Source organism: Echeneis naucrates, chromosome 8 (genome assembly GCF_900963305.1).
Source record: "Echeneis naucrates chromosome 8, fEcheNa1.1, whole genome shotgun sequence".
In the NCBI taxonomy this organism is placed as follows: Eukaryota; Metazoa; Chordata; class Actinopteri; order Carangiformes; family Echeneidae; genus Echeneis; species Echeneis naucrates.
The window spans coordinates 17,010,513-17,036,946 of NC_042518.1; the positions used below are offsets into that span (position 1 = coordinate 17,010,513).

General features: G+C 42.3%; 3 protein-coding genes across 7 annotated transcripts in view; 2 read left to right on the forward strand and 1 right to left on the reverse strand.

Moving 5' to 3' along the window:
* Positions 1-523: 523 nt before the first annotated feature.
* Positions 524-6,354, reverse strand: st13 (ST13 Hsp70 interacting protein). Its single transcript, XM_029509120.1, has 13 exons — positions 6,209-6,354; positions 5,695-5,834; positions 5,164-5,212; positions 4,884-4,974; positions 4,604-4,677; positions 4,362-4,428; positions 4,180-4,264; positions 3,985-4,095; positions 2,853-2,955; positions 2,584-2,700; positions 1,663-1,702; positions 1,451-1,539; positions 524-1,122 (listed from the first exon to the last, which is right to left on the reverse strand). The coding sequence occupies exons 2-13, from the start codon at positions 5,802-5,804 to the stop codon at positions 988-990; spliced, it is 1,071 nt and encodes a 356-aa protein (XP_029364980.1). The 5' UTR covers positions 5,805-5,834; positions 6,209-6,354; the 3' UTR covers positions 524-987.
* Positions 6,147-15,167, forward strand: xpnpep3 (X-prolyl aminopeptidase 3, mitochondrial). Of its 5 annotated transcripts, none has more exons than XM_029509117.1 (13): positions 6,860-6,957; positions 7,032-7,144; positions 7,962-8,084; positions 8,348-8,535; positions 8,779-8,998; positions 9,943-9,948; positions 10,687-10,871; positions 11,026-11,088; positions 11,380-11,493; positions 11,634-11,719; positions 12,411-12,594; positions 12,904-13,024; positions 14,320-15,167. In XM_029509117.1, the coding sequence occupies exons 2-13, from the start codon at positions 7,075-7,077 to the stop codon at positions 14,484-14,486; spliced, it is 1,527 nt and encodes a 508-aa protein (XP_029364977.1). In that variant the 5' UTR covers positions 6,860-6,957; positions 7,032-7,074; the 3' UTR covers positions 14,487-15,167. The 5 variants fall into 5 exon arrangements, with proteins under 5 accessions (XP_029364976.1, XP_029364977.1, XP_029364979.1 ...); XM_029509119.1 differs by lacking the exon at positions 9,943-9,948 and adding an exon at positions 13,778-13,822 and having other exon boundaries at positions 14,320-14,401; XM_029509116.1 differs by lacking the exons at positions 6,860-6,957; positions 9,943-9,948 and adding an exon at positions 6,147-6,323.
* A 1,487-nt stretch (positions 15,168-16,654) lies between these two features.
* Positions 16,655-26,434, forward strand: part of ep300b (EP300 lysine acetyltransferase b) — a 30,614-nt gene continuing 20,834 nt past the window's right edge. Inside the window, exons 1-9 of the mRNA XM_029507517.1 lie at positions 16,655-18,214; positions 20,205-20,803; positions 22,164-22,328; positions 24,149-24,452; positions 24,899-25,012; positions 25,195-25,437; positions 25,639-25,744; positions 25,851-25,979; positions 26,175-26,292. Coding sequence (XP_029363377.1) covers positions 18,121-18,214; positions 20,205-20,803; positions 22,164-22,328; positions 24,149-24,452; positions 24,899-25,012; positions 25,195-25,437; positions 25,639-25,744; positions 25,851-25,979; positions 26,175-26,292 — 1,872 coding nt within the window. The 5' untranslated portion in view covers positions 16,655-18,120. The remainder of the gene's footprint in view (positions 18,215-20,204; positions 20,804-22,163; positions 22,329-24,148; positions 24,453-24,898; positions 25,013-25,194; positions 25,438-25,638; positions 25,745-25,850; positions 25,980-26,174; positions 26,293-26,434) is intronic.

Genomic DNA, 26,434 nt, shown 5'->3' on the forward strand with positions numbered 1-26,434 from the left:
ACACAAATCCAGTGTTCAGAGCCAGGATGGATCATGTACTACAGCACAGTAATCCTTTGGCTGAGACAGATGCACTGTGTGGATTAACTGACCCGCTGTCCCTCTGGACCTGATTTATTCAAAAGCACCAGTCAATTCGTGCATATTCAGCTCCTGTTTAAGATGAGCTGAACGTTATTTCCAACAACGAAGTATAGCTAGTTTCTTGGAGAAAAAACTGTTTTCCTTAGGTCCTGCAAGCAACAATGTCCTTTTAAACTGAATCTGAGTGTGGATCCTAGCAGCATGAGAGTCTTTTTGTGAGGATTAAACGCATTTCACACTAAAACTACTTGTAGGGATTTAACTAAATGCTTGATTTCAGCATCTAGGCTTGGGCCTTTCGAACATTATTTGTAAAACCTGAACTCGTCAGAGGACCAGAGGTTTGAGTTAAGAGTTCAGTTGCTTCTGTGACCGTACATGTCGTCTAATGTAAAAGAAACAACTGGCTCAGAAAGAAAACCTACCAACCTCATTTGCAGCAACAGAAGTTTTATTATTGTGAATTGTTTTTCAACAGGGTCAATATCAAGATCAATAATTTTTTGTCTGTTTTATAATACATCTGTTAACAAAAAGTACAGAAAGTTGTGAGAGTTTGAATCTGCTTGGAGAAAGACAATACCAGTAGTTAAACCGTCACCACGTATTAAATGGCTGTAAAATGTTTGTGAGCTAGCGTCCTAATGCAGGAGCTCCCAGTGTAGTTTTTCCACATACAGGTTAGGAAATGTCCCAGCTGAGATCTGGTAGGATTTGTCAACGTATCGCACTTGACACCTAACCATGGGATTGCTTTATTGAGACGTTGCTAAGAGCTAACAGGCTGAATAAGAACATTTTAGAAAGTAGCCCATTTCAACTGCTCTGATTTGTTGAAAAGCGTTGTGGTGCTCAAGATTATTTCACCACATATGCACTCTCCCCTGCCCAGTGTTTTCCCTTCTATGGCTGCGGTGAAGCTCCAAATTTGGAACTCAACTTGGTGACGAGGGCCATGATTTTGGGGTTGTTCTGGTACTTGGAGATGTTGGACGGGTTCTGCGCCACATCCTGGAAGGCAGCCATCACCTCAGGGTCCTGGAATTTGATATGGAGGGGAAATAGGGTCAACTTGATTGACATAGTGCACGTCCAAATCAGCATTCAAAAGATGACTGTCCTACATCTTTGGTGTTTCATACGACAGATTCCTTCATATCTGCTTCAGGTTCAGAGCTTTAACGTGGACAGTACTCAAGCAGATTAAATTACTATATGTGTTCTTCTGTGTAGCTTGAAAGTGGTACCAAAACTCTGATCTACCCTCTGCACAATAATGCAAACAGTCTTGGTGGCCAAATTATTATTTTGAGATCTGTGCAGCCTAAGAGATGGTTAATGGATTAATGCTGAGTGCTAAAATCACCTTCATGGCGTTGAGGAGCTCAGGGTCCTTCAGGAATTCACCCAGACCTGGCATGCCAGCAGGGGCTCCACCTGGGAATCCAGCGGCACCTTCAGGATTACAAAGAGATCCATCAAGTTATTGATGAAATAATTCCACTAACCCCTTTGCCAAGGGCTACTTTGGAGAACGTATTTTATCCCAGCAGGGACCAGTGGGCTCCACTCTCCTACCTGGAAAGAATCCCCCACCAAACTGTCGTGCTTCTTCCTCCTGTTGCGAGAGAGAGAAACGCATTCAGGAGTCACCAATGGTTTCTTCTCTGCTTTCAAAGGGCCCTTATTTCTCAGGATTGTTTTCATTTGTTTCAAAACATATCCAGAAGTATTTTTGCAGATTATTATAATGTCACAGTGAAGTTGGCCTAGAAATGTTTGACATACAAGATCATCACTCCATTTTATTCATGAGTCATTTGCTTTAAATTGCATCATAAAAAGTGCGTGACTATTTGAATTATGGCTAAATTAGTTTTAATCCTTGAATGCGGACCTTTGATCACTTAATGTAGCCAGTTCATCCAAAATTTAAAGCAAGGCCTCACTGAGATATTCACAAGAATGGGTCAGAGGCATGTTAGCATACAGACACGCATAGAGATGAAAGCAAACCCTCTGGCCACAGTTGCCAGAAGCAGCTGATGTCCAGCTTGTCACTGGAATTTGAAGATGTTTAGACGATTGCTAAATGTTCTGTTTTACTAATCACTGCGTGGAGGCCTTTTTCTTGTCAGATGTGAAAACTGAACAATAAAATGATTTTATAACAAATGGTTGTTGAAATGTATTGACTGAGAATCTGAACAGCGTCATGTTAGACTGATCTGATCTTACATTTATCTTGTGGCACAGAAGCTTTACTAAACAGATGCAATGGAGGAACAAAACCTTCAGCCTTAGTAAGTTTAGTGCAGAAGCTTGCATGCAGCATCATGTTCATCTTGTTTTAAAACAAATGTTTGTCAGTGTCTCTATATTTGTACAGCTCTCGTCAGCAAACCTCACTGCAACAGCTATGTTAGAGTAGTTCAACTACAGAGGGCCGTTTATTGTGTGTTTAAGTGTGTGAAAGCCGAAACCTCCACAGCAGCTCACCCTCTGTGCCCGAGCATGCTCCTCCCTTGCTTTCTTGACCCGCTCCTGCTTCTCCTTCATCTTCTTCTCTTCTCTCTTACGCTCGTATTTGCGTCTGTGCTCAACAATTTTGCTAGCCTGAAAAAAGAAGATGACAGCACCATCTTTAAATCCCTGTCCGTCATTAGAGGTTTATGAAGACATACCGATACAAATACCAATACAGAGATATTACCATGAACTAATTTTTAGAGGGCTGAAACATGTTTTTATTTCCCTTCTCATTATACCTTAGGCTGGACCTCCTTCAGCATTGCACTGGCATCTTCGTCATAGTCCAGTTTGCAGGCTGTGGCGAGGTCCTTGGCTGCTTCCTCCCAGTGACCCAGCAGCCTGCAGCAGCAGACACACACACACACACACACACACACACACACACACACACACACACACACACACACACACACACACACACACACACACACACACACACACACACACACACACACACACACACACACACACACACACACACACACACACACACACACACACACACACACACACACACACCAGGTAGTGAGCAAGACACTGCAATGTCAGACCACCAAGCTGTAAAGGCTGTGTTCCTCAAGTCATCCATCTTTGTTTGCTTTGTGAAAAAATTTTGGGTTAGTTTTTTTTTTTTTTTTTTTTTTTTTTAATTGAGGTAGCATTCTGATATTGCAGTGTAAGACTGGTGCAAATGAAATCCAGTGAATCATTGTGATGAAAGCAAGCATAAATTTTGTTGTGCTATTGAATTTTTCTGTGCTTTTTTCACTTTTTCAGAAATTGTTGCAAAATTCAATATTTTTTTTAGTATAATGAAAAATAAAATTCAAATGAATACAAAACAATTTCATCCACTGCTGTTAATCGGTTTTTCTGTGCTTTAGTCAAAAAAAAACATGACAGCAGTGCGGCATTTCTGTTTGTTTCAGCTACTAAGATAAGGAAGATTACATTTTCCTCATTGCCTCACACAGAGCACAAGTTTTTCCTCATCTCCTCAGTGGATGTTCAAGTCCTGTGCATCCTGCACATCAAGACACAGTCACTCCTTAATACGCAACAGTCGACTCTCCAGCTGTGCTTAAGTGTTCGATAAATAAGATATAATTGTCTAACAATTACAGCACACTATACGATTAGACCTACTGGTCTTGGACTCAGAGAGATTAACACTAATTCAGATCAATTCTGCTCCAGTGGTTCATAAATATCAAATGCCATTTGCCAAACAAGGTGTGCTATACCTCAGACTGAGGGTTTGGTTATGTCATTCATGTGAGTAGGTGTAATGTCCTTGCCAGCTGTGTGTTACGGTAGCAGCGCTGGAGGGTATTTGTGCTGTTGCAGAGGTTTCTTAAAGAAACGTACCTGTGAGCTTTTCCCCTCCACTTGTACGGCTGTGCAGAGTCTGGGTTGATGCTGATGGCTCTGTCACAGTCTCTTATGGCTGCGTTGGGTTTTTGCATCTTAATGTAGACACTAATGTAAAGAGGACAACTGATTACCTTCCAGTCATTTCAAAGACACATGTCATCAATTCACAGCAAGACCTCTCTCTCTCACCTTGCCCTCTTGGCATACAGGATGGCTAGGCAGGGGTTCAGTTTGATGGCTTCAGTGAAGAGATCCAAAGCTTTCTGCAGATCACCTACAAAATATGTGAAAAGTGAAAATGAAGGAGTGAGTCACATTTAATTTTCTTTCTATAGCTGAAGTGTGTCTGGAGGCAGAGTTTTTGAACCTACCTTCTCCCAGAGCATTAATAGCCTCCATCTTCTTCTCATTGGCCTGGTCCATCATTTCCTCTGTAACCTGAGGAAGTTTGTGCCAAACATGTCCAATCTTAAAGGTTACATTCTTTATTTTCGAAGCCCTGGAATCTACATTATGGGCACTTCAGTTTCTAATCAAGAACAGATTTAATATGGTGTAAAAAATAATAAATCAAAAGGATCAACAGATAATATAAAAGAGCTAAATATTTTACCTCAGTGTTTTCCATCTCGCCCATGTCCTGTGCTTCATCAGTGTCTGGCTCAATCACTCCCTCGTTATCGATTTCTGAAAAAGCAAACAGAAACCAACCTGTTAAATGAGCTCTCAATGGGCAGCATGCTGTGATGGTTGTCATCTGTGTTAACGTGTGCAACGGAATTTCGTCATCAGTGAGAAAAGCAAGTTTTCCTGAACCAAATTTTGCTAGGACTAAGCCAGACATGGCACAAATGCAGCACAGCTGTAGACCGCTGGGATAAAGATTGACAAACCTATTTCACTCTCCTCACTCTCCGAGAGTATGGGAGGCTCAGGTTCAGGAGGTGAAGCTGATGTAGGGGGAGGACCACAAGGACAGCCACCCTGCAGGTCAGACAACACAGCATGGTGTCATTAGGGTAAAAAAAAAGTTCACTTACATCCAACTGCCAATATTATTCAACTCCAGTCACAGGAATAAAAACCCACTCTAAATCTTAAATCTTAAAAATAAAGAAATATAAAGATAAATAAAATAAGATACAAAGCACCAAAACAACATTTCTTTATCACCTGACACGATCCCGTTGTCTTGGGTGGAGGAGGGATTGTTGCACCCATGCTGCAATATAGACAGAATGAGAATATCAAAAACAGTTCAGCAAGTCTTATATTTCTGGACTAATTCGAGTAGATATTATTGTTTAATCTATGACCATTATTGTCAACCATATATTCAAATATGATCAGAGTTGGGGTTACCCCTGCTTTCTTGTTGCTTTGGGGTCAAGTTCAACAGCTCAAATCCCAAAATGTCTAACAGTCCTTAAAAGAACAAGAAACGATTGACCATTTTTATGATCTTGTTTTTTTTTTTTTTTTAAGATATATTTGACAAAAACTATGGCTTAATGATTCTTGGTCAATTAATTCAGCGCCACATTGTATTTAACTCCAGCTGCTCCTGGATTTATATACTGTACTATGGCTCCTTTAACAATGATTTTTGTCTGAATGATGTGCCAGAGGCTGTTTGAGGCTGGCAGACTAAACCCTCTCCGTGTGTCTGACATTGTGTTCCCGGGCTGTGAGGGTTGCACTGACCCCAGCAGCCATGTGCGGAAGAAGCTCATCTCTGGGAGGTGCAGGATGGCGGGGTTGGACTCGCACATCTGAACGAAGCCCTTCAGCTCTGTCACTTTTCGCGGGTCCATGCTGCTCTGTCGGGTCCGGCGCACAGCGACCTGAGTGTGTGGGGAGGCAGGCGGAGAACAGCCGGCTTAGTGTGTGTGTGTGTGTTGACGGGTTGAGCTGCTAGCGTTAATGCCAGCGGCGGTGAGGTGGACGGGCTATCCAGCAGGGACTGCTGCACCGTCCACATCCACCCCCACTTACACACACACACAGCACCGTGTGCAACGGTGCACAACCAACATTCACGATATTGATGATTCACTTATCACAAGACCGAAGTTTCTAGAAATGTGAGTCCGTCAATGACGCCATGACTGTTTGACGCATGATGCCGTCGTTAGCTCCGGCTGCAGCGGCCCGGGCCGAGGTGACTGGACGGTCCGCGGCTGCAGCCACATACGGCAGTACACAAGGGGAGACCCACCTGGTCGGAAATGTGTCCGCTGAAAGCCGAGAAGAACAACAAAGGAGCAGGCGGCAGTCGACTCTCAACACCTCCACTTCTCTGGTGGCGCCGTCACTCCAGTGTTTTCATTCAGGCGAGTTGTAGGACGGACCCCTAGAGTCCGGGTAGTTACCGCCCTCCGTCAGGACTGTCAGGCAGCTCTCAGGCTGCAGGGAACGACATCAAAATTAAGATGCACTGTAACTGCGATTGATTCCGGCAGATTAAAACACACAGTATCATCTACCGATAACCACAACACAGCTATCATTATTATTGACACGTTTTTGCTGTGAAGAGCGGGTCAGTCATATAACAGTCGGTTTGTATGCACTGGGCCCTCTCAGGTTACACTTTAAAATCCAGGTAGACACCAACTAAGTACACATAGATGACGAACATCGGGTGGATTTTCATACTGTAGTGTAGATGTGTGTCTGAATAATATGAAAACACTTTGATAGTATGACTTCATACTCATGGGAGAAAAGTAAAATCCACTTATATGGGCTGAACTAACAAAAACATTGAAGAAGAAGATCAGTATTTGAGACAGACAAAAAGAGTCGGGAATAAGTGCCTCTGCCTAAAAAACCAAACCCAGGGCAACACTATTCCCACTTATTGAATGAACGCTGCTAGCAATCATGGCAGCAACTAGCTAGCGAGAGCTAAGTGTTAACCAAAGGGAAATAATACCGCTGTTTAATAATCATCTGTCGACGTTGGTAAGTCGATACACCACAGAGCCGTGTGTAGACATTTGTTGTCTTCACTGACTGTGATTCTTCCATGTCTCCAGCCGGACGCCATGCTGTGACTGATCTCTCTCTAGCCGCAGCAACATGTTGCCCTCACCCAGCTCCTTGGTCCGGTCGGCTGTCAGGCTGCTGCCCCGCCGGCTCCGGAGTCAAGGTGTGCCCAGTTACAACACCTGAGCTGACTCCCCCGCTGCTGCATTCATCTTTAGTCCCGAGTTAGTTTAGATTAGCTTTTACATTCGAACATACAAGCCTGTGAAATAGAGTGCACTGGTAAAGATTTAACCAATGGTTCTGATTTACTTGTGACCGGTTAAGTGTGTACTCGCAGTGCCAGAAGAATTCTATCTCGAGAAATGTCCCTGGTGCTAACGCTCATTTGCATGAAAGTTTTCTTTGTCTTCATGAGCATTTTGTTTCAGTTCATAAATGACTGTGACCCAGTGAATTATTGAAAATTACGGCAAATGGCTTGGCTATGACATACATTATGGCAAGAAGGTTCTGGGTTTGGACTTGTAAGCCTTGTTAGGCCTTTGGGGAGGTTGCATGGCTTCCCTCAGGTACTCTGGCTCCCTCCCTAGTCCACAGACATGCAGATTCAGATTAATCAGTCACTTTAACTGGCCTGTAGTTGTGACTGAGGGTGTGAATGTTCGATTGTCTTTCAATGTCAACACTGTGATAGACTGACAACCTGTCCAGGGTTTATCACCAAGTGTCAGTGGACTGGCTTCAGGCTACTATGACCCTGTACAGAGTCTTGTTGGAAATGTATGAATGCTTTCTAATGATTCCTTGTTTTTGGTTTTTAAAGGCTTTTGACCAAGAAATATGCCAAGCAAAACATTTCATAGTTGAAAAGAAGCTACCAAAGTGTTGTATCTGTGGTAAATTCAGATCTGCCAGCTTTGAAGCTGGACACTGTAAATCCTAATGTGACACTATCTGTCTTGTGTTTCTGTCGGTAGGATGTATTTGGTGTCTATGCAGACACATTTCTATAAAACCAGGAGGTTTGAAACCAAAGATGGTTCCATCTCGATACCTGGGCCAGCCGAGTCCTTTCACTCATCCACACCTCATCAAACATGGTTAGTAATGCTAACAGCTGAGTCCGGGACCAGTACATTCAAACCTTCAACTTACAGTGAACTTGGCTTTTAGCAACAGGCTCAATATGTGGTTGGTTCTTTAGGGTGCTAGAAAATTCATGCTAGTGTTGCTTACAAATTTCAGTTCATTATTCACTCTATGCAGACTGTTAGAAATAGAAAATAAATGGTAATGCATAGTGCAAATTAATAAAACAAGCTTTGAAATGTGAGATAAAACATATCTGATCTCTGCTTCTCAGGTGAAGTGACCCCAGGCTTGAGCCAGACAGAATACGAGCTCCGCAGACACCGGTTGGCCTCACTCATTGAGGCTCAGGCAGACCGGCTGGGGCCCTCTGCCTCCTCTAGCACCCATGTGGTCATTGTTCTGTCCCATCCTATCCGATACATGACCAATGACATCCCTTATCCTTTTCACCAGAACCAGGTGCATGTTTGGTTTTATGTCATTTTTTCCATTTTAATTTCAATCTTCTTGTGCCTTTTTGTGTTTTTGAAGGCAACATCAAACAATATGTACTTTGTAGTAACAACTTAAATCACTGCATCCAGAAGAAATAAGATTCAGACACAAAGGGTTTGCTTTGCAGTGTTTTATGTGTAAATTATTCTGCTAAATGCAATTGTTACCAAGGCTTTGGCGATTAACCACCAATTAAATGCACTTTAGGATTTTCTCTACCTCAGCGGCATCCTTGAGCCTGATAGCGCCCTGGTTCTTTATGGGAAAGGACGGCCAGATGAAGCCATCCTGTTTGTCCCTCGCAGAGACCCAGGGAGGGAGCTGTGGGATGGACCCCGGTCAGGGAAGGATGGAGCAGCTGCTCTGACTGGGATAGAGAGAGTTCATACTACTGAAGAACTAGGCCTTGTGCTCAAGACACTTAAAGGTGGGTAGTTGTAGTAGTCTAGCAGAAATCTCTTCGGAGAACTGAGGTTCCTATGATGAAAGCAGCACATTTAACACCAAAATGTATTTATTTAATTGCTTTATTACTAATACTTTATTATCTATAGGTTGACCTTGTAATTAAATGCCATGGCTAAAACTCTGAGAGTAGGTTCAAGCCTCTATCTCCAGCATCTTAATATTTCCATTTGGAATGTTTTTAAGAGAAGAAGTAGGCAAAAAATAAGTTACACAGACACAAATGATGTGAACCCTTTGGAATTACCCGCAGTTACTTTTGCACTGATCAGACACATGGTCAGATCTTTATCTACACAATTATTTTAAAATTAAGAACTAATAACACCCTCAATATTGTATGGTTGTTGGCTGCATTGAAAACAATCAGAAATGATCAAACTGAGAGTCCAAAGAATAAAACAGATTGGACTTGTGAATTAGAGCTACAGTAACTTATGAAACCCTCAGGAAGCATATTTTGATATAAACATGTCTCACAGAGAGATCCTAGAAGATATATAATCAAGCATTGTTGATTTGCATAAAGCCAAAAGCTGAGTCATCTCAAAGAGTTTAGATATTCATCGGCACACAGTCCAACTGTGATCAAATGGTAATGATTTAATTCTCTAGCTTCTCCCTTCAGAGTAACAGCTACAGCCCTAAATTAATCAATGGAGCTCATTAACATCTTGTTCATGAAGTGACCATATGCAAGTCATGGTGCATGTTGCATGGAGCATAGTGTGCCACCATGGACACCAGGCAAAAATTACTAAATTAATAATATCAATAAAATATCACTGTACACCAGAAGCTTGTCAGAGCCATTTCAGTATTCATACTGATAGTAGAAAAGGTTTTTCGATAGAAATAGATATTTATTTTATTGATCCCAGAGGGAAATTTAAATTCCTGTAGCAGCACAAGGTAATATGCAACAAATACTAAAAATGCAGTGCAAATGATAACATGAACAGAATAAACCAGTGCAAGGTGCAGTGCAGCACAGCCATGGCTGATGCTGTACAAGTATTTAGATTGTAATGAAGGGACAACAGAAGGACAACAGTGACAACAGCCTGTCACAATTCATCTTGAACCGCTTATCCGTTTCCGGGTCGCAGGGATGCTGGAGCCAATCCCAGCTCACACTGGGCGAGAGTGGGGTCACGCTGGACAGGTCACCAGTCCATCACAGGGCCAACACACAGAGACAGCCAGAGACCAACAACCACTCACACTCACACTCAGACCTACAGACAATTTAGAGTCGCCAGTTAGCCCAAACATGATGTCTTTGGATGGTGGGAGGAAACCGGAGCACCCGGAGGGAACCCACACAAGCACGGGGAGAACATGCAAACTGCACACAGAAAGGCCCCAGGCCTGGGAACTGAACCTGCGACCTTCTTATTGTGGAGCAACAGCGCTAATCACTATGCCACTGTGCTGCCCACTTTTTCATAATTACATAATACATTTTAATTCTGTTTGATGCATGGACAAGTGCATTATTTTCATAAATGAACCTTCAGTAATAACTGTCTAATATAATCCTTATGCTTTTGGTTTGGGTAAAGCTCTCAAATAGAAAATATGTTTGAACATTAACTCATTGGCGCTTGAACACCAGCATTTCCCATTTACTCTCTGACCCTCTTTCAGGCACTCTACTTTGGTATGATAGTTCTCAGCCAGTTCACCCTAGGCTCCATCAGAATTATGTGTCCCCTCTGCTGGAGGCAGGGCCGATGCCCCGCTCTCTCAGGCCGCTCATACACTCTCTCAGGGCCCTCAAGAGCTCTGCAGAGGTAGCTCTCATGCAAGAGGCAGGACGCATCACAGCACAGGTTGGTCCTTAAATAGCTTCAAAGTGTTTTTTTATTGGTTATAAATGGCTATATTAGGGCAGTTCTTCTTTTACTGTGTATGTTGAAACAACTACTTTGTAGTTTAACACAGATGTACAGTGCATCTGCTTCAACTCATATTACTGTTTCTCAGGCTTTTAGGAAGACAATGGCTTTGTCTCAAGGAGACCTGAATGAGGCTGTGCTCTTTGCTAAGGTAACTCCTGACTGTGTTCACCTGTCATGATATTCATGTCTTGTATTGATCGGGCCTTAATGTAATAATTGCAGCCATCATCTATTATTATTCAGTCAATAGAGAAGAAAATAACTTTTCCTGTATTATAATAAAGATCATCATAATTTGTTTTATATTTAAACGTCTTCACTGTAGTTGTAAAAAAGCTCACCGTAAATTTTACAGCAAATTTATATATTTGGCTTAAACATTTGTTTGCAGGGCAGCAAAAATAACAGCAAATGTTTTAACATTGAAATCTTATTACAGTTTGATTTTGAGAATCGGATCCATGGCGCCAACTTTCTGGCCTATCCCCCTGTGGTGGCTGGAGGAAATCGAGCCAACACTCTTCACTACATAAACAACAACCAGATTATAAGGGTAAATAAAGTTGCTGAATGATCTACAGGATGAATCCTGTAGATCCGATGGACCAATGAACGCCCACATCACACACAAAGTGATGATTAAATTATGTAAATAACTCCTTGTGTTTTTCCCCTCTGTGTCCACTGCATCAGGATGGTGAAATGGTCCTGCTTGACGGTGGCTGTGAATACTTTGGTTATGTCAGTGATATCACTCGAACATGGCCAGTAAATGGAAAGTAAGTTTGACACACTGATTGCACCTGCCCTATTGACAACACTAAATCTATTTCATCAGGAGACAACTTGACAGAAGTTTCTAACATCCTCACTATACTGAACACTGTATTTGTATACGTGTCACTGAGTATTTTTAGGGAGATTTTGATTTAAACATTAAACATGGTTTGTCCCTGCAGCACGACAGCATAGTATTTAGCAGAGTTGCCTCACAACAAGAAGGTTGTGGGTTCGGTTCCCGGCCTGGGGCCTTTGTGTGTGGAGTTTGCATGTTCTTTCCGTGCTTGCTTAAGTTTCCTCCGCGTATTTCGGTTTCTTCCCACCGTCCAAAAACATGCGTGTCTAGGTTGATTGGTAACTCTAAATTGTCCGTGAGTCCGTGTGAGTGTGAATGGCTGTTGGTCTCTGTCTGTATGTGTTGGCCCTGCGATGGACTGGCAACCTGTCCAGGGTGTATGTCGCCCTCACCCAATGTGAGCTGGGATTGGACCCAGCACCCCCCCCCCCCACCCCCGCAACCTGGAAATAGAAAAGCGGTAGAAGATGAATGAATGAATTAACTTAGTTTGTCTTAAATTGTTTTACAGTTCTCTTGATTTTGAGACTGTTGAATGAAAACTTGTGTTTGACTATTGTTCTAGGATAAATGACTCACGCAAATGTCTGCTGCTCACCCCTCATGCCTGCCAGATTCACCCCCGCCCAGGCAGAGATGTATGAGGCCGTCCTGGAAGTCCAGCGTTCCTGTTTATCTCTGTGTTCACCGGGTGTCAGTCTAGATCACATTTACACCACCATGTTGGCTCTACTGGGAAGACAGCTCCGACAGCTTGGGATCATCAAGGCCAGTACCAGTGACGCTGATGTGCTGAAGGTAATAATTGCATATAAATGTATTCTGGTTAGCTGGAGTACATATTTAAAAAAACAACTCCTGTACAACTTTTTTTCATGTACTCACTGGTGGTTTGCAGTCATTTCTGCTAATTTAGAAGCAAAAACATGATATTCTCATATCGCATACAGGCCATATCATCTCTGTATTATAGAGGTGCTCCCTTCCTGCAATGGTTCTTTTATTGTAAATGAAATGAAGAAGCCAAACAAAGTGTAAATGTGTTTAGGTGGTTTCTTTGCAAACAAAAAAACAATGTCTAAAGACCTTACATTGACACTCATTCAGGCTGCTCGCCGGTTCTGTCCTCACCACATTGGCCATTACCTGGGCATGGATGTCCATGACACTCCTGAGCTGTCCCGCTCACAGCCTCTTCAGCCAGGAATGGCCATCACTATAGAACCAGGTATGAGTAAATGTTGCTTTCAAAATATCTCATTCTGCTTATTTCTCAAGTTGAGCACTTAATGCTGTGTTGAAGAAGATTCAAGGCGAAAGCCCTAACACTTAATAAAAAAGCAAAAACTTTATTTTGAAAACAATATTTGTAAGATGCTTTAACTTTAACTTTTATTTAAATGTAAATATTTATTTTATTTACAGTCTTCTATATTTTGATTGCAGTGATATTATTCATTTGTAATTCCTTTTGTGTGTTTTGTTTTTACTCAAATATGTATTGGATTTATTTTTACTAGCCAACAACAAACAAAGCAGAAAAATTCACAAAAAGGAGAAAAATTACAAATAAAGCAGACAAATGGGCAGGTAACGTGGCATGTATTGGCACAAATAAATACAGAAAAGGCCGTCTTTAAATCAGATTAACTTGTTAGCAGTTCATGTGAATTGTTGCAAATGACCTGTGTCATATCATGAGTATCTTAATATGATCAAGTCGTTCTTACTGCTGTGCACCCATTGTTTGTTAATCATGTCACTTTGGTAGTTCAGTCTCTCCATCATCTTTTTACATGCAGAAATTTCAAATTTGGGCCCTCCGCACATTGTCAGGGTTTGAGGCTCCTTCCAACACCTTACAATCATTAGCAAGTTGTAAGGAGTCCTCTCCCAGGTCTTTTCATCACATCTACACTTTTTCCTCTTTGACTTTTTCCCATTAGCTTAAAATTACTTCAACTATTGTGATTTTTCCAAGGACAAATCTCACACCATTTTGATGCTTTATGAAACATTGGGAATCGTAAGTATCCTTCTATTAAACTCTTACCCTGAGTGACTGAAGACAACCTCCCTTTTGATTCTTATCTATAATTACTTCCAAAAGTGGCCTCGACTGTATAAACTGATTTTTTTTTTCTTCCATCCTAGTATTGTAAATAAATTTGCCATCTTCTAACTGATTTTTTTAGCTACTTAGCCAAATAAACAGTCTGTTTGTCCTATATTGTTTATTTTTATGATTGCAAAGCAATTTTTAAACCTGTTTGTTGAAGGGTGCTATCTGAGATAAAATGAAGATAAATAAAATGAAATTTGCAAACTCATGCCAACTTACCATCGCGCCTATTTAGGATGGTTCCCAACAGTTAAAAACTATTTAACTATTTAATTATCCTTCATTTACAGCTGATGTGGTAGACCCCTCCACTGCCCTTTATCTATGCCACATTCTCTTTTAATGCTCATGTTATTCCTACTTAATTAAATTTCCTGCTTTTTCTACTCCTCTTGTCACAGGGTTGTACATCTGTGAAGACAATGACCAGGCACCAGAGCGTTTTCGTGGCTTGGGTGTCAGGATTGAGGATGATGTGGTCATCCAGGACAAGGGAGGGCCTCTGATTCTGTCTTCTGACACACCAAAGACCATCGCCGATGTAGAACAGGCCTGTGCTCAGAGATAGGACAGGGAGACAAGTGACCAAGTGAGCTACAGAGTCTCCATGGTGATGAGATCATCAGGCTCAGGACCCAGGTAAATAAAAAAGGTGGAAATGCACTTCCAGACTCTCCAGTTCCTCTTGCATTCAGTATGTACACACGTTAGACCTAAAAATCTATGGAAGCGTTTTCATTTATAAAACCTGCAATATTTGTTCCACACCATGATTTTTCAGTACAGCCAACATTTTGACACATCAGGTGACAAAAGAAATCCTCTTCATCCTCTGTGTGTGTGTGTGTGTGTGTGTGTATGTATACATAGTCACACAGGTATACATTTCTTTGTTTTGTTACATTTCAGTACATCATGTCACTATGATTTTCCAACCACACTTGGAAAAACTTGTCGAATTTGCACTCACTGTGCATATTTCTGCACACAAGTAATAATTAAAGAGGAACCTACACACAACAGCTGCTCCTGATCAACCTGATTCGATCACACTTACCATACCAATCCACTGAAATGTGAATAAGTCTATACTAGATGTGTGTGTGTTGGGGGTTGTTTTGAGAAAAATAATGTTACTTTGTATTAAAAAGATGATGTTACTCTTTTTGAGCAATTTTGTTGGTTTGGCTCAAGTTCTACCTCAGGGGTATCTGATAATGTCTGCAAATATCTGGGTGCTGATAAGAGAATAATAAAGAAGTAGTAACTTCAATTTGGTAATTGAAGTTAGTTTTCTGACAAAAACATTCATTTTAATGTTTAAACATTTGATGTTTGATATAGTGTATAAGGATAAATTGACAGAAAGTTCATGTAGGCTACTAACAATGGACCACAGACTCCCAGGGACTTCAAAATCCCCAGCTTTACATGTTAGCATGGATTTGGTCATTTGGGGATGAATTCATCCACTTTTAATTAAACAAGTTTTCATTTTGAAAGACGACACCCACCCACTGTCCACATCTCCCTTTACTGCTGGATAGATTCTGTTCAATTGATTTACTAATTCATGCTCAATCTCAAATCACGTGATTATGAAAGTCAGCTCACAGATGAGGACCACATCTGATACAGCCGAGTGGGCCAGAGGAAGCCTGTTTCATCGGTGGACTCTAAAGTTTCAATTTTTAATTTTATTATTTTATTTTATTTATTTTGGTCAAACTATACCTAAAATCGGAAGCATTTCTTCCTTAATGTTTTAAATTGATTTTAGATTGTGTACTTTACCATATATGTTGGGTGCGGGTTTGTAGGGGGCCCCTATCAGGTTCACCTGGCCACCAGTAAAAATGACTTTTCCCTGTAAAACGTAATGAAGTAAATATACCAAGTTGCCTTTTCTGAAAATACTCTGGCACCCAGATGAATGAAATGAAATTTGTGTACAGCAACCAACTTGTCAGTGTCCTGAACCAGATCAGGTGGTGCACCACCGTCCCCTACAGACTAGAGTCGGCGGCTGTCGACCGAGTCCGGAACCGGTTTCCGGACAATCCCGAACACCTACGAAGACAGCCTCCCCTCTTCTTCCCTTCCTCCCTCCCTCCCTTCACGCCTAATGTTGCTGTACCTCCAACCCTCCCCCCGTATCAGAGGAGTAGAAACAACAAGCCGCCATTTTGTTTGTGCGGACAGACCGTCAGAAACAGGAGATAATCGAGAGAAGCGACTCCGGCTACCGACGACAGCCGCTCCGGGAACGGCCGGAGCAAGAAAGAGCGGCGGGATCCCGCCCGTGTTATCAGCAGAGAGGAAGCATCAGCGAAAAAGATAAGACGGCAGTGGAGGGAAAACCGAGGCGGTGATATATATGTATGCATGAGGAGGAAATACTCCGAAAAATCCAAGGAAGGGGGTGTTTTTGCGGAGCGGAGACGGAGAGGAGAGGCGGAAGAGAGCTATATATTATCATAACGAGGAAAAAAAACTGCGAAAAAGGGGGAAAACACCAACATGAAAAATCATTATGTGTCCGTCGCGGAGGAAGGAAAGAGACCGCATAGACAATTATATAAATAAATTGCTACCGGGCAGAAGGGAGAGGTGGAAAGAAAGACGGGTTTAAAGAGAAGGGGAAAATTGCCAGGATCAACGCGAAGGGGGGCTTTCTCCATCACAAAGAGTCAATGAGAGGATTTTGTCAGCCCAAAAATAATTTAAGGGGAGGGGGGGGTGGGTGTCAACATCATTGTGCCGATCTGAAGCTTTCCGCTTCCGAAATAGCCATAATTTCTTGGCGATCCTCCGTCAAATTTGATCACATTTTCGCGTGTCACCGTGGCTGCGCTCCTGTTTCTGTGTGTGTGTGTGTTAAGAGCTTTCTGTTCCTCTTCGTTTGCATGGTCAAGACATCCTATAAGCATTGAGAGACGGGTATCAGTATCTTTTTATATGTATGCATATTAATCACTCTTTTCATGATCTGCGATTTCAAGAGTTTGAACCCAAGAAGGAATCGGAGGAGGAACCTTTTCTGGAGCACAACATTCGTAACCACAAAGATCGTCTTCTGAAAAATAAAACTAATTGGATCAATCTGCCTGCCCGCTGATTGGCAATTAACGCTGTGATTGCCCTCAAGATATGTTCTGTCAAAGAAATTAAGTCTGCATCAGGATCGACTGCACAAGAGCAGTGATTTTTGAGATTTTTCTCTTCTCAGCCTTTGCCAAACCTCCCGACTGAGAGAGGCAAAATCGTGCAAAGGGGTTGCAACAGCCAAATGTGCAATACGAGTCTATTATTTGTGACCCAGTGCCTTGCATGGTCAAACATTAAGTGCACAATTTAGTACGCATGTAAATGCAAAGGAAAACTCAAGCATGGGAATAGACATCCGCAGTCGAAGAGCGTAGGACTCCGGTGTTTTCATCTCTCTGCAGATCTCTTAGTCTATTTATTCAGTTACTGCTAAGAGACAATGCAAGTTGCGTTCCCCCCCTCCGTATCGCTCTTGGGAGTACCACTTGCGCTTTAAGTGTAATTTAAGGTTTGCTGCTGGTGCTGCTCTCCTCACTGACTGTCCTTTTTCTTTGAGGAGCAATCGGTGGCACTGATAGCAGTGGGATGTCTGCTCAGGTGAGAGAAATTGTAAACGCAACCGAGGGGCTCATAACTGTTGCATGAGAAATCAGCTCCGAGAAGTTAACGTAGGACTTCTCTTGATTTGTGTGCTTGGATTCCCAATTACCATTTTTGCGTCCGCACCGAGACTCTCCACTGGAGCGCTTCATCGCTGAAATCCAGGATTTCTCCGCCGACTATGGCGGGCAGGACTGAGCGCACCGCGGAGCACGGATCTTGGGACAATTTTTGTGTCGCAGAAGAGGCTACATGAGGTTGACAGAGGGCCGCACGCGTGCCTTTTTTGCCGACTCCACCTTCCCTCCTCTTCAAATCAGTGAAGAAACAAAATCACCGACAGGGGAGGGGGACTGATATCTGCAGAGGAATAAACCGAGAGGGAGAACTGAGGGAAGGAATTCAGCATTGCTGCCTTCTCCCCTACCGTCCCCCAAGCGGTGGGGGAACGATCACAAGTGTTTCTGGACGGGATAAGGAGACGCAAATAAGGGAAATACGTGTGCCCTCCGTGGATCTACAGCATCTCTCTCTTTTTTTAATTAGTCAAAAATATGGCCGATAATGTCCTGGAGTCCGGCCCGCCTTCAGCCAAGAGGCCCAAGCTGTCCTCTCCAGCTCTCTCGGTGTCTGCCAGTGATGGAAATGGTAAATAAATTGCATGTATTTACTGCAGAGAAAACATAAACCCAGCTGGCACTGTTTTGTTTTTGTGTGTGTATTAATCAGCGGCCAGTCTCAGACGTCTGCAGTGTTGCACAACTGCAACTTAGTTGGTCTCAAACTGAGCTGCTTCACAAGTTTAGTTCATTTAAACATGAATACATTTGCAGTTTGCTGTAGAAAAACGCGCAGTCCGCATAGCTGCATTGTTAAGGGGGGATATGGGATGTAATCCAGACAGAAGGACCAACTTTCTAACACTGATGTTTTGATGTGTTAGCCTCAACAGGCTAACTAGCTGCCAACTATAACATCCACCTCCAAACAATGGAAGAGTCGTGTCACCCCAGTTTGTTCCAAGTTATATTTCTACTTAAAAAGTTTGAGAAAAGGAAAGTGTAGTGGCTCGGACACACAAAACACCAGGCCGGACAAGCAGCCTGTAAACAAAGAGACGTTTTTTGCTTCCTAAACAGCTTTAGGAGAAAGTAACGGGAACAGTGAGCTAGCTAAGAGGCTAGGAGGCGAGTCTGCCGGACCGGCTCAGCTGAGCTCGGTGCTACTAGCACATTAAATAGGGGGGTGGTTGGTTTAAAAGTATCCAATTTGTCCTAGTTGGTGCCAACTTTTCCAGTGGTGGTATTAGAAGTGTTTCGGGGCTGTGGATACTTCAGGTGTTGTTAGCCGTGAATGCGATCCGCTTTCAATGCCGTATAAACCAGCTAGCTATTGTTCGACACTTCATTAAAGTTGCGCTCGGCGTTGTCCGACAGAAGACGTAGCTGTGTGTCATTTTTTTTCTACTGATTTTGCGACCAAAATGAAAGGACAAAATCAGCCGCTGTCTGTCCAATGTCTTCTTTGATGCCTTTTGTTCAAAAGCTCTCAGTATCTCAATTGTGCCTCCGACGAAGCCCATTTTGTTCAGCCTCCATTGTCTGGCTCTGCACGGCGAACACAGCGATGCACTTTTCGCAGTTGACTTTTCAAAGTAACTCAACACTCAAGCCGAGCAGAGCACTTTGCTTTTCGCTTTTGTGCACGAGTTTAACTGTTATTGCGAACAAATTCATTTGCACACAATGAGCTTGAAGCTGAAAACTCCAGGAATCATCCAACCTAGGTCCATCCTGTCCTAAGAAGACAGTGAATGGTTAAAGTGTTTTGCCTGGTGCTGTTTCACTCTCTGTAGTAAAATACCCATAGTATCTTTGTAATACAAAAAGATTAGACAGCCGTGCACTCTGTTCCAACGTTGATTGGGATACAAATGGTGGCCACACCACCCGCCCTGCAACTGCATAAGAGAATAAGTTGATTTCACAGCTTATTTCCTACACCATATGGGCTGATGAGTGAAGTCGTGGAGTAATTCATTTGCCTCATACATACCTTCATCAAGCATAGGTAAAACATGTCGTCCACATGCTTGCATCAATTTTCTTTCATGTGAAGAGAACGATTTGGTTTTCACCATAGTTGTACAGACCCCACAACCTATTCTGCATGGTGCTGGATTGAAGGACTATTTAGGGAAAGCATTTCTGTTTTGAACATATATCAATAAACTTCCCAGTGACTTCCCGTTTTAAATTCTTCTCCCTTTGAGGTGGATTTTATCCTTTTTATCTTTGTCAGGTTTTGTAACCTAGCTGTAGACAGAGCAACACACCCAACTTGGTACAGTCATGTTTACCCCTCTGTGGCTTCTCACCCTGACACTGCTGTGTGCACTCTCATGTTTGGCATCACTTCAAACAATAAACGGATGTACAAGAGTGAAGTCCAGTCTGTTTGAAGCGACTGATTCGCTGGCTTTCTGGCTATAGGCTTCAGATGAGTGGTTAAAAGTTTTCAAATTACTCTCACACTTCTACCAAAGTTAAATGGGAAAAAAATATATATTGTTTTTTGGGAGCTAAATCATTTTTTATGACTGGTAAGATGCTGAGATGTTTGCTTCTCTTCCCTTTAGATTTTGGTTCACTGTTCGACTTGGAGCATGACCTCCCAGATGAGCTCATCAATTCCTCGGATTTGGGGCTGACCAATGGAGGGGATGCCAATCAACTGCATACCAGTCTTGGAGGGATTGGTGTGGGAGGAGGCCAGGATGCTGCTGCAAAACACAAACAGCTATCTGAACTTCTGCGTGCCGGGGCATCAGCACAGCAGGGTGGCCCTACTTCCAACAGCACAGCTCCTGGGGCTTCCATGGGCATGATGGGCGGTGTCCCTGTATCCCCTGGTGGACCTCAAGGCATGCCCCCCCAGGGCCAGCAGCAGCAACCTGGACTAATGCAGCAGGTTGGGATGGTAGCAGGGGTTGGAGCCCTTAATCGAGCAGCTGCCATGATGGGTAGCCAGAAGGCCACCACTGGACAGCAGCAGCAGGGGTTAATGGGGGGACAGGTGATGAACGGCTCACCAAGAATGGGTTACCCTGGTAGTGCAGGCATGGGAAACAATAGTAACCTGTTGGCAGAAACCCTACAGCAGCAGCAGGGCGGTCAGCCAATGGGACCTGTGGGTCAAGCAGGGATGAGACCACAGCAACCTGGAGCACTGAACAAAGTAAGTACACTCAAAGCAACAGGGCCGGCTAGTGCATACATTTCTTAGATTAGTAGCAACCATCTTATGGCAAATGATCAGTTGTGGTAAACTGTAATTTCTAACTGAGGTAAAGGTTTATTAAACACTGGCCCAAATGAAGTGTGGTTTGATGCTCTGCCTAATTCCACACCTGCCTCTGCCTTTCAAATACAAAAAGAGTGGATTGAACCCTTTATTATTAGCCTATCTATCTGTTTGTTACAGCTCACTGGCTATATGTGCATAAAACACTGACATTTGAAATTGCTGTGAAATCTGTGAAAATTTGTCTGTGTGGAGTTTTATTAATTTGACCTCTCTGACACAAAGGAAGGCCAATGGGAATTTCACATTTTTAAGCTATTCAGATATGGAGTATTTCCAGGTCTATGGCGCTGAAGTCAGACACATCTTTTAAGAGCTCAGTCGAGCTGTAAACTCAGACCTCTAGCAGATGCTTTTGTGAAACACAGCAGGTGCAGCCATGAGTGCGGTTATGTGTTGGACTCAGATGCATCATTCTTGACTCTGTGGTTGTGACGGTTAACCTCTGCTAGTTGATATGCCACATAATATGCCGTTGTGATTTGGTTTTAAAGGTGTGAAGGAAGTACTGCAGATCACTGAGTTAAGTAGTTCAATTGAGGTGTGTTTCTCTGATTGCATGTGACTGCCATAATTCTCGGTTGTGCAGCAACAAATACAGGATTTGATTTTAATTGTCCTTTAATTAAAACATAACCAGTGAATTGTTCTAAATAACCATGTATTTATTTTTTTTACTGCTCGTCGTAGGTGCAACATTTAAGCCAGTTATTGTCACTGACAGTTCATATGCAAAGCTGAACTGTTGAAAAGGACTATTTCTTCCATAGCAACTGTAAACAAAAGACTTCACGTTGTAGCTAGTTTTGGAACAGCCTTATTGGATCTTCCACTATTAATTTAACTTGTTACATTTTTACCGGCTTCAGAATGAAACAACTGTTGACTGGATATAAAACTAGCTGTTGGTTAGCTAGAACTTGGTGAACAGTGTTTAGTGTGCAGTTAAGTTGTTGTCGAGAGTAGAATTAACATTGAGATAGAATTGTCAAAATGTATGCTAATTCTGAAAAAAGTAATTAGCAGTTAAAATTAATTTAATTTTCTTCTCTTAGCAATTATATTTCAGTGATATTGTTGGAGCAACTTTTAAACAATCCAGTCTGGGTGGATTCCTTGTGTCATGTAAAACCCTCCCATGTTTCATCAGTACTCGTTGACTTGTCAATTGACTGACTGCTTAAGTCACAGAATTTATTTATTAATCTTTGCCTTCACTCACTTTGTTTTCCAGATGAATATGATGGCCAATGCGGGCCCCTATGGCGGTCCGTACGGCCAGTCTGCTAGCCAGGGGCTGCCTGGAGCAGGGCTGGGCCCGCACCTCCAGAATAAGGCAGGTCTTCCCAACAATATGGCCACTCAGAAGGTACCACCAGGTCAAGGCATGCCTGGGATGGTAAGATGATGATTATTATGATTATTATTATTATTATTATTATTATTATTTGGGGGTTCCATAGGGGTAGATGAATTCTGCAGCAATTAGAGACCTTCTGTAGTACTCCAGATTAAGTGTGCAACCTAAGAGCAAAGAAGAGCATCATATACGTCTTCATATAGCTATTTTTGACACGCCATTCCGTTTACTGTCATAGGGAGCCAAGGGACTCAAAAGTGTAGCAGGTAGCTTAGTATAATTGTGTGTGAGTGAATGGAAAAGGCAGATGAACCAGTTTCTCCACCAACAAAAGCCTGAAAAGATGTAAACACTGTGCAGAAAAATAATTATGATCTGTCTGCTTATTGGCTTTCATCTCAACTCTGCTTCAAAGCATTTTCAATACTTATCAAACCATTGCCTCTTTATGTTTCACCTGCTAGACAGCAAGACTTTAAGTTACAGTGTGAAATTCTTTTGTACTTTTTTTTTTTTTTTTTTCAAATTTGTGACTCATACTTCTCTACGACCAGTACAGAACATGCATCATCCGTGCAGGTAATGAAGGAATTCAAGCAACATCTAAGTTGGTGTAGTTTAGAGGTGAATGTGACTTGGTGGAGAGAAATAGCAGGTTAAGTGCTTTGAATGAAGTATGTTGTGTAATTCCTACCCTAGCAGTTCTGGGAGGTCAAGTGTTGGGGTCTGCCCTACATCTTTGGGTCATCAGTTTATTTCAATAAACGAAATGAAGTGAATTGAAGGTTTTGTTTTTTTTTCTCACGTTAGACTATTCCCTTTTATTTTCTTGTATACTAGTTAATGATTTATGTTAGAAATTTACAGTTGTTTTTTGTTTTTGTTTTTTTCTTTTTCTTTTTGGAGGGGGTGGTGTTTGTTGTTGAACTGATCTTCAGACTAATCTGGATTTGCCAGCGAGAAATTAACCAGTAGCTATATCATTTTCACTTGGACTCATACTGGACTCAGAAGAAGCAGCATAAACACACTTAGCTTGGTGGCTAAGAGGAAGGTCATTGACATGGTTGTATTAGTAGTACAAGTATTAGTTTAACCATCATAAAAATAATTATCTCAGAGAAAGTAATCCTCTTTGAAATCAAGCTTCAGAACAACCAAATGTACCAGATCTGCCTTGTCAGCCTGACCTGCAATACTGCAAACTCAATGTAAATGTATAAAGAAGCATTCATGACAATGGCACAAAAAATATTATTTAAAATGTTGATTAAATCAGCTTTTTAATACCCATCTTCATCCAAAACTTGTCATGTGGAATATCTCAAATGGCAATGATGTTTATGAAAGGTGGACTTAATGGAAGTATCTTTCAATCTGTCTTCGATAAGGTCAGCTCAAAGACATGACCGCAGTCAACAAAGCACAGTTTCATTACATGTTGAGGTTATTTAGTGTGGCAATTCCCCTCTGGGATAGATAAAGTATTTCTGATTCTGATTATAGCTATTTGGCTTCAAACAAATCCAGCTCTTTTTTTTTTTTTTTTTTTTTGCTCTTTTCTCCTCAGCGCATTGGAGACGGTTTGATTGTTGGATCAATATTTACCTCTAATTCCTTAAGCATATTTCTTTAAACCTTTGATAAAAGTAATATGGCAATTCTGTTTTTTGTCTATTACCTGTAGCTAGGCATTTCTCTCGCTATGGTTTATTTAAGTAGGAAAATAAAATTTCAAAGAATACATTTTTGAGGAATGGATGATTGAATTGGTGTGCTACCAGCCAGTCTGTTCGTAAACTGGTCTTAGGAAGTGGGGCCTTCTTGTTCTCTAATGGTCTTGTCCTCTCTGTCACAAGACCTCTCAGCAGCAGCAACCTGGAGCGGTTGGTGGTGTATCTGTCAACGCAGCAGCAGCAGTGGGAGGGTCCCCGGTTGGGCTCAATGCCGTAGGGGCAGGTCCCGGCACAGCGCCCCCCACTGCAGACCCTGAGAAACGGAAGCTTATTCAACAGCAGCTGGTCCTCTTGCTCCATGCGCACAAATGCCAGCGGAGGGAGCAGGCTAACGGCGAAGTACGGCAGTGCAACCTGCCGCACTGCCGTACCATGAAGAATGTGCTCAACCACATGACGCATTGCCAGGCTGGCAAGTCTTGTCAGGGTGAGTGCTGAATTATGGTGATTGCTGGTTTTATGATGTGTGGTTTTGTCATGTAGCCTAGGCTGTGTTTGAAGTTATTATATATCTGAGCAATTCATTTTTATTTTTTTGTGAGGGTAGTTCTTGTATCTTGTTTATTTACCTCTTGGTTTACCTCCCAGCTTTTTGTTGTACCAAAGGAACTTATTCTCTCTCTAGGTGGCTGTTTTTTTTCTATACAATTTTTTTTTTCTCCTACTGTCATTGTTGTGACATCTGGACATTTTGTCGTTGTGCTAAAGGACTCCCAGTATATCCTTCTTGGCCTTCTGTCTCTCTCTTGTCCTTTTTTACTCCTACAGTTTTATTTTGTGCTCTTATTCTTTACTTGTTATTTTACTCCCCTTCTCTCTTTCATACATCTCTTTCCGTTTCTCAAAATTTTGCTTGTTTCTACTGGTCTCCAGTGGCACACTGCGCCTCATCCAGACAGATAATATCTCATTGGAAGAACTGCACACGGCACGACTGTCCTGTATGCCTGCCACTGAAAAATGCTGGAGACAAGAGGAACCAGCAGTGTGAGTGTTGTTTCTGCCTGTGTGTGTCTATTTTTAGGTAGTTCATATGCTTACAGTTTTTATTGAAGAATCCTGTAGCTAAACATTATGATGTCCTAAAGTGTGGCCTAAAATTTACAAATGTCCACTTGCCGTTTCCTCTCTGTTCCAACCCTGTTTTCCCTCTGTTCTCATCTTCGCAGCTCTTGTCAACAGTGCTGGTGTGGGTTTAGTAAACTCTTTAAGTTCAGGAGTACCAGGTGGACAGTCCAACACGCCAAACCTGAACCCTCCCAACCAGATTGACCCCAGCTCCATAGAGAGGGCCTACGCTGCACTAGGTCTCACTTACCAGGGCAACCAGATGCCACAGCCTCAACCACAGTCCAACATGCCAAACCAGGGGATGCAGGGACAGCCTGGAATGAGGACTCTTAACACCATTGGTTAGTTTGTATTGCCACTATGTGTTTCACAAATTTTACAGTAACTCTACTGGACTATGACACATAAAATATGTTCATTCTTAATATTGTTCCACTTTCAAGATTGAAGTTTTCTTCACAGCAGCTTTATTCCACACATACTGTGGTTTATGTTTCCCTATCAGAAGATTGCTGTTTTTAATATCAATGGTCTTTTCTTAGGAGGAAACTCCATGGGAGTGAATGGTGGGGTAGGAGTCCAGCCCCCCAACCAGCAGTCCTCTCTTCTGCCAGATGCCATGTTGCACAACAATATGAATGCACAGAGGTATAAATGCTTCTCACTGGTCATAGCTGTTTACACCTTCTTAAGCCAGGCTGATGCTGTGACGAACTTACTTTTTGTTACCTTCATTGTCTTTTGTTTCCTCCAGTCTAATGAATGACAGCGTGGGGAGCCTGGGCTCAATGCCCACAGCAACTCCTCCCTCTGCTGCAGGCATGAGGAAGTCTTGGCATGAAGACATCACACAAGACCTCCGCAACCACCTCGTCCACAAACTGTGAGTTTGCTGTGTCATGCAAGTGTCCCCAAAAAAATGTCATGAGGGAGAGCTAGTGAAATTAACTTATTTGAAAATTAGTTAATTTTCATTGCCGGCTGATCTGCTCTCAAGGTAATTGTAGTTATGCTTCCTTCCTCTGTGTGTGTGTGTGTGTGTGTGTGTGTGTGTGTGTGTGTGTGTGTGTGTACACAGTGTGCAAGCCATCTTCCCCACTCCTGACCCAGCTGCACTGAAAGACAGACGGATGGAGAATCTGGTGGCTTATGCTCGGAAAGTTGAGGGAGACATGTACGAGTCAGCCAACAGTAGGGTAAGAAACCTACCATAAATACAACATTAAGTTCTGTGGCATCAGTTCTCAGTGAAGGAAAAGGAAATAAAATGTCCATATATATCAATGCACAAGTTAGAAGTATCCTGAAACATTCTCCCTTGCCTTCCCCTTGGTGTAT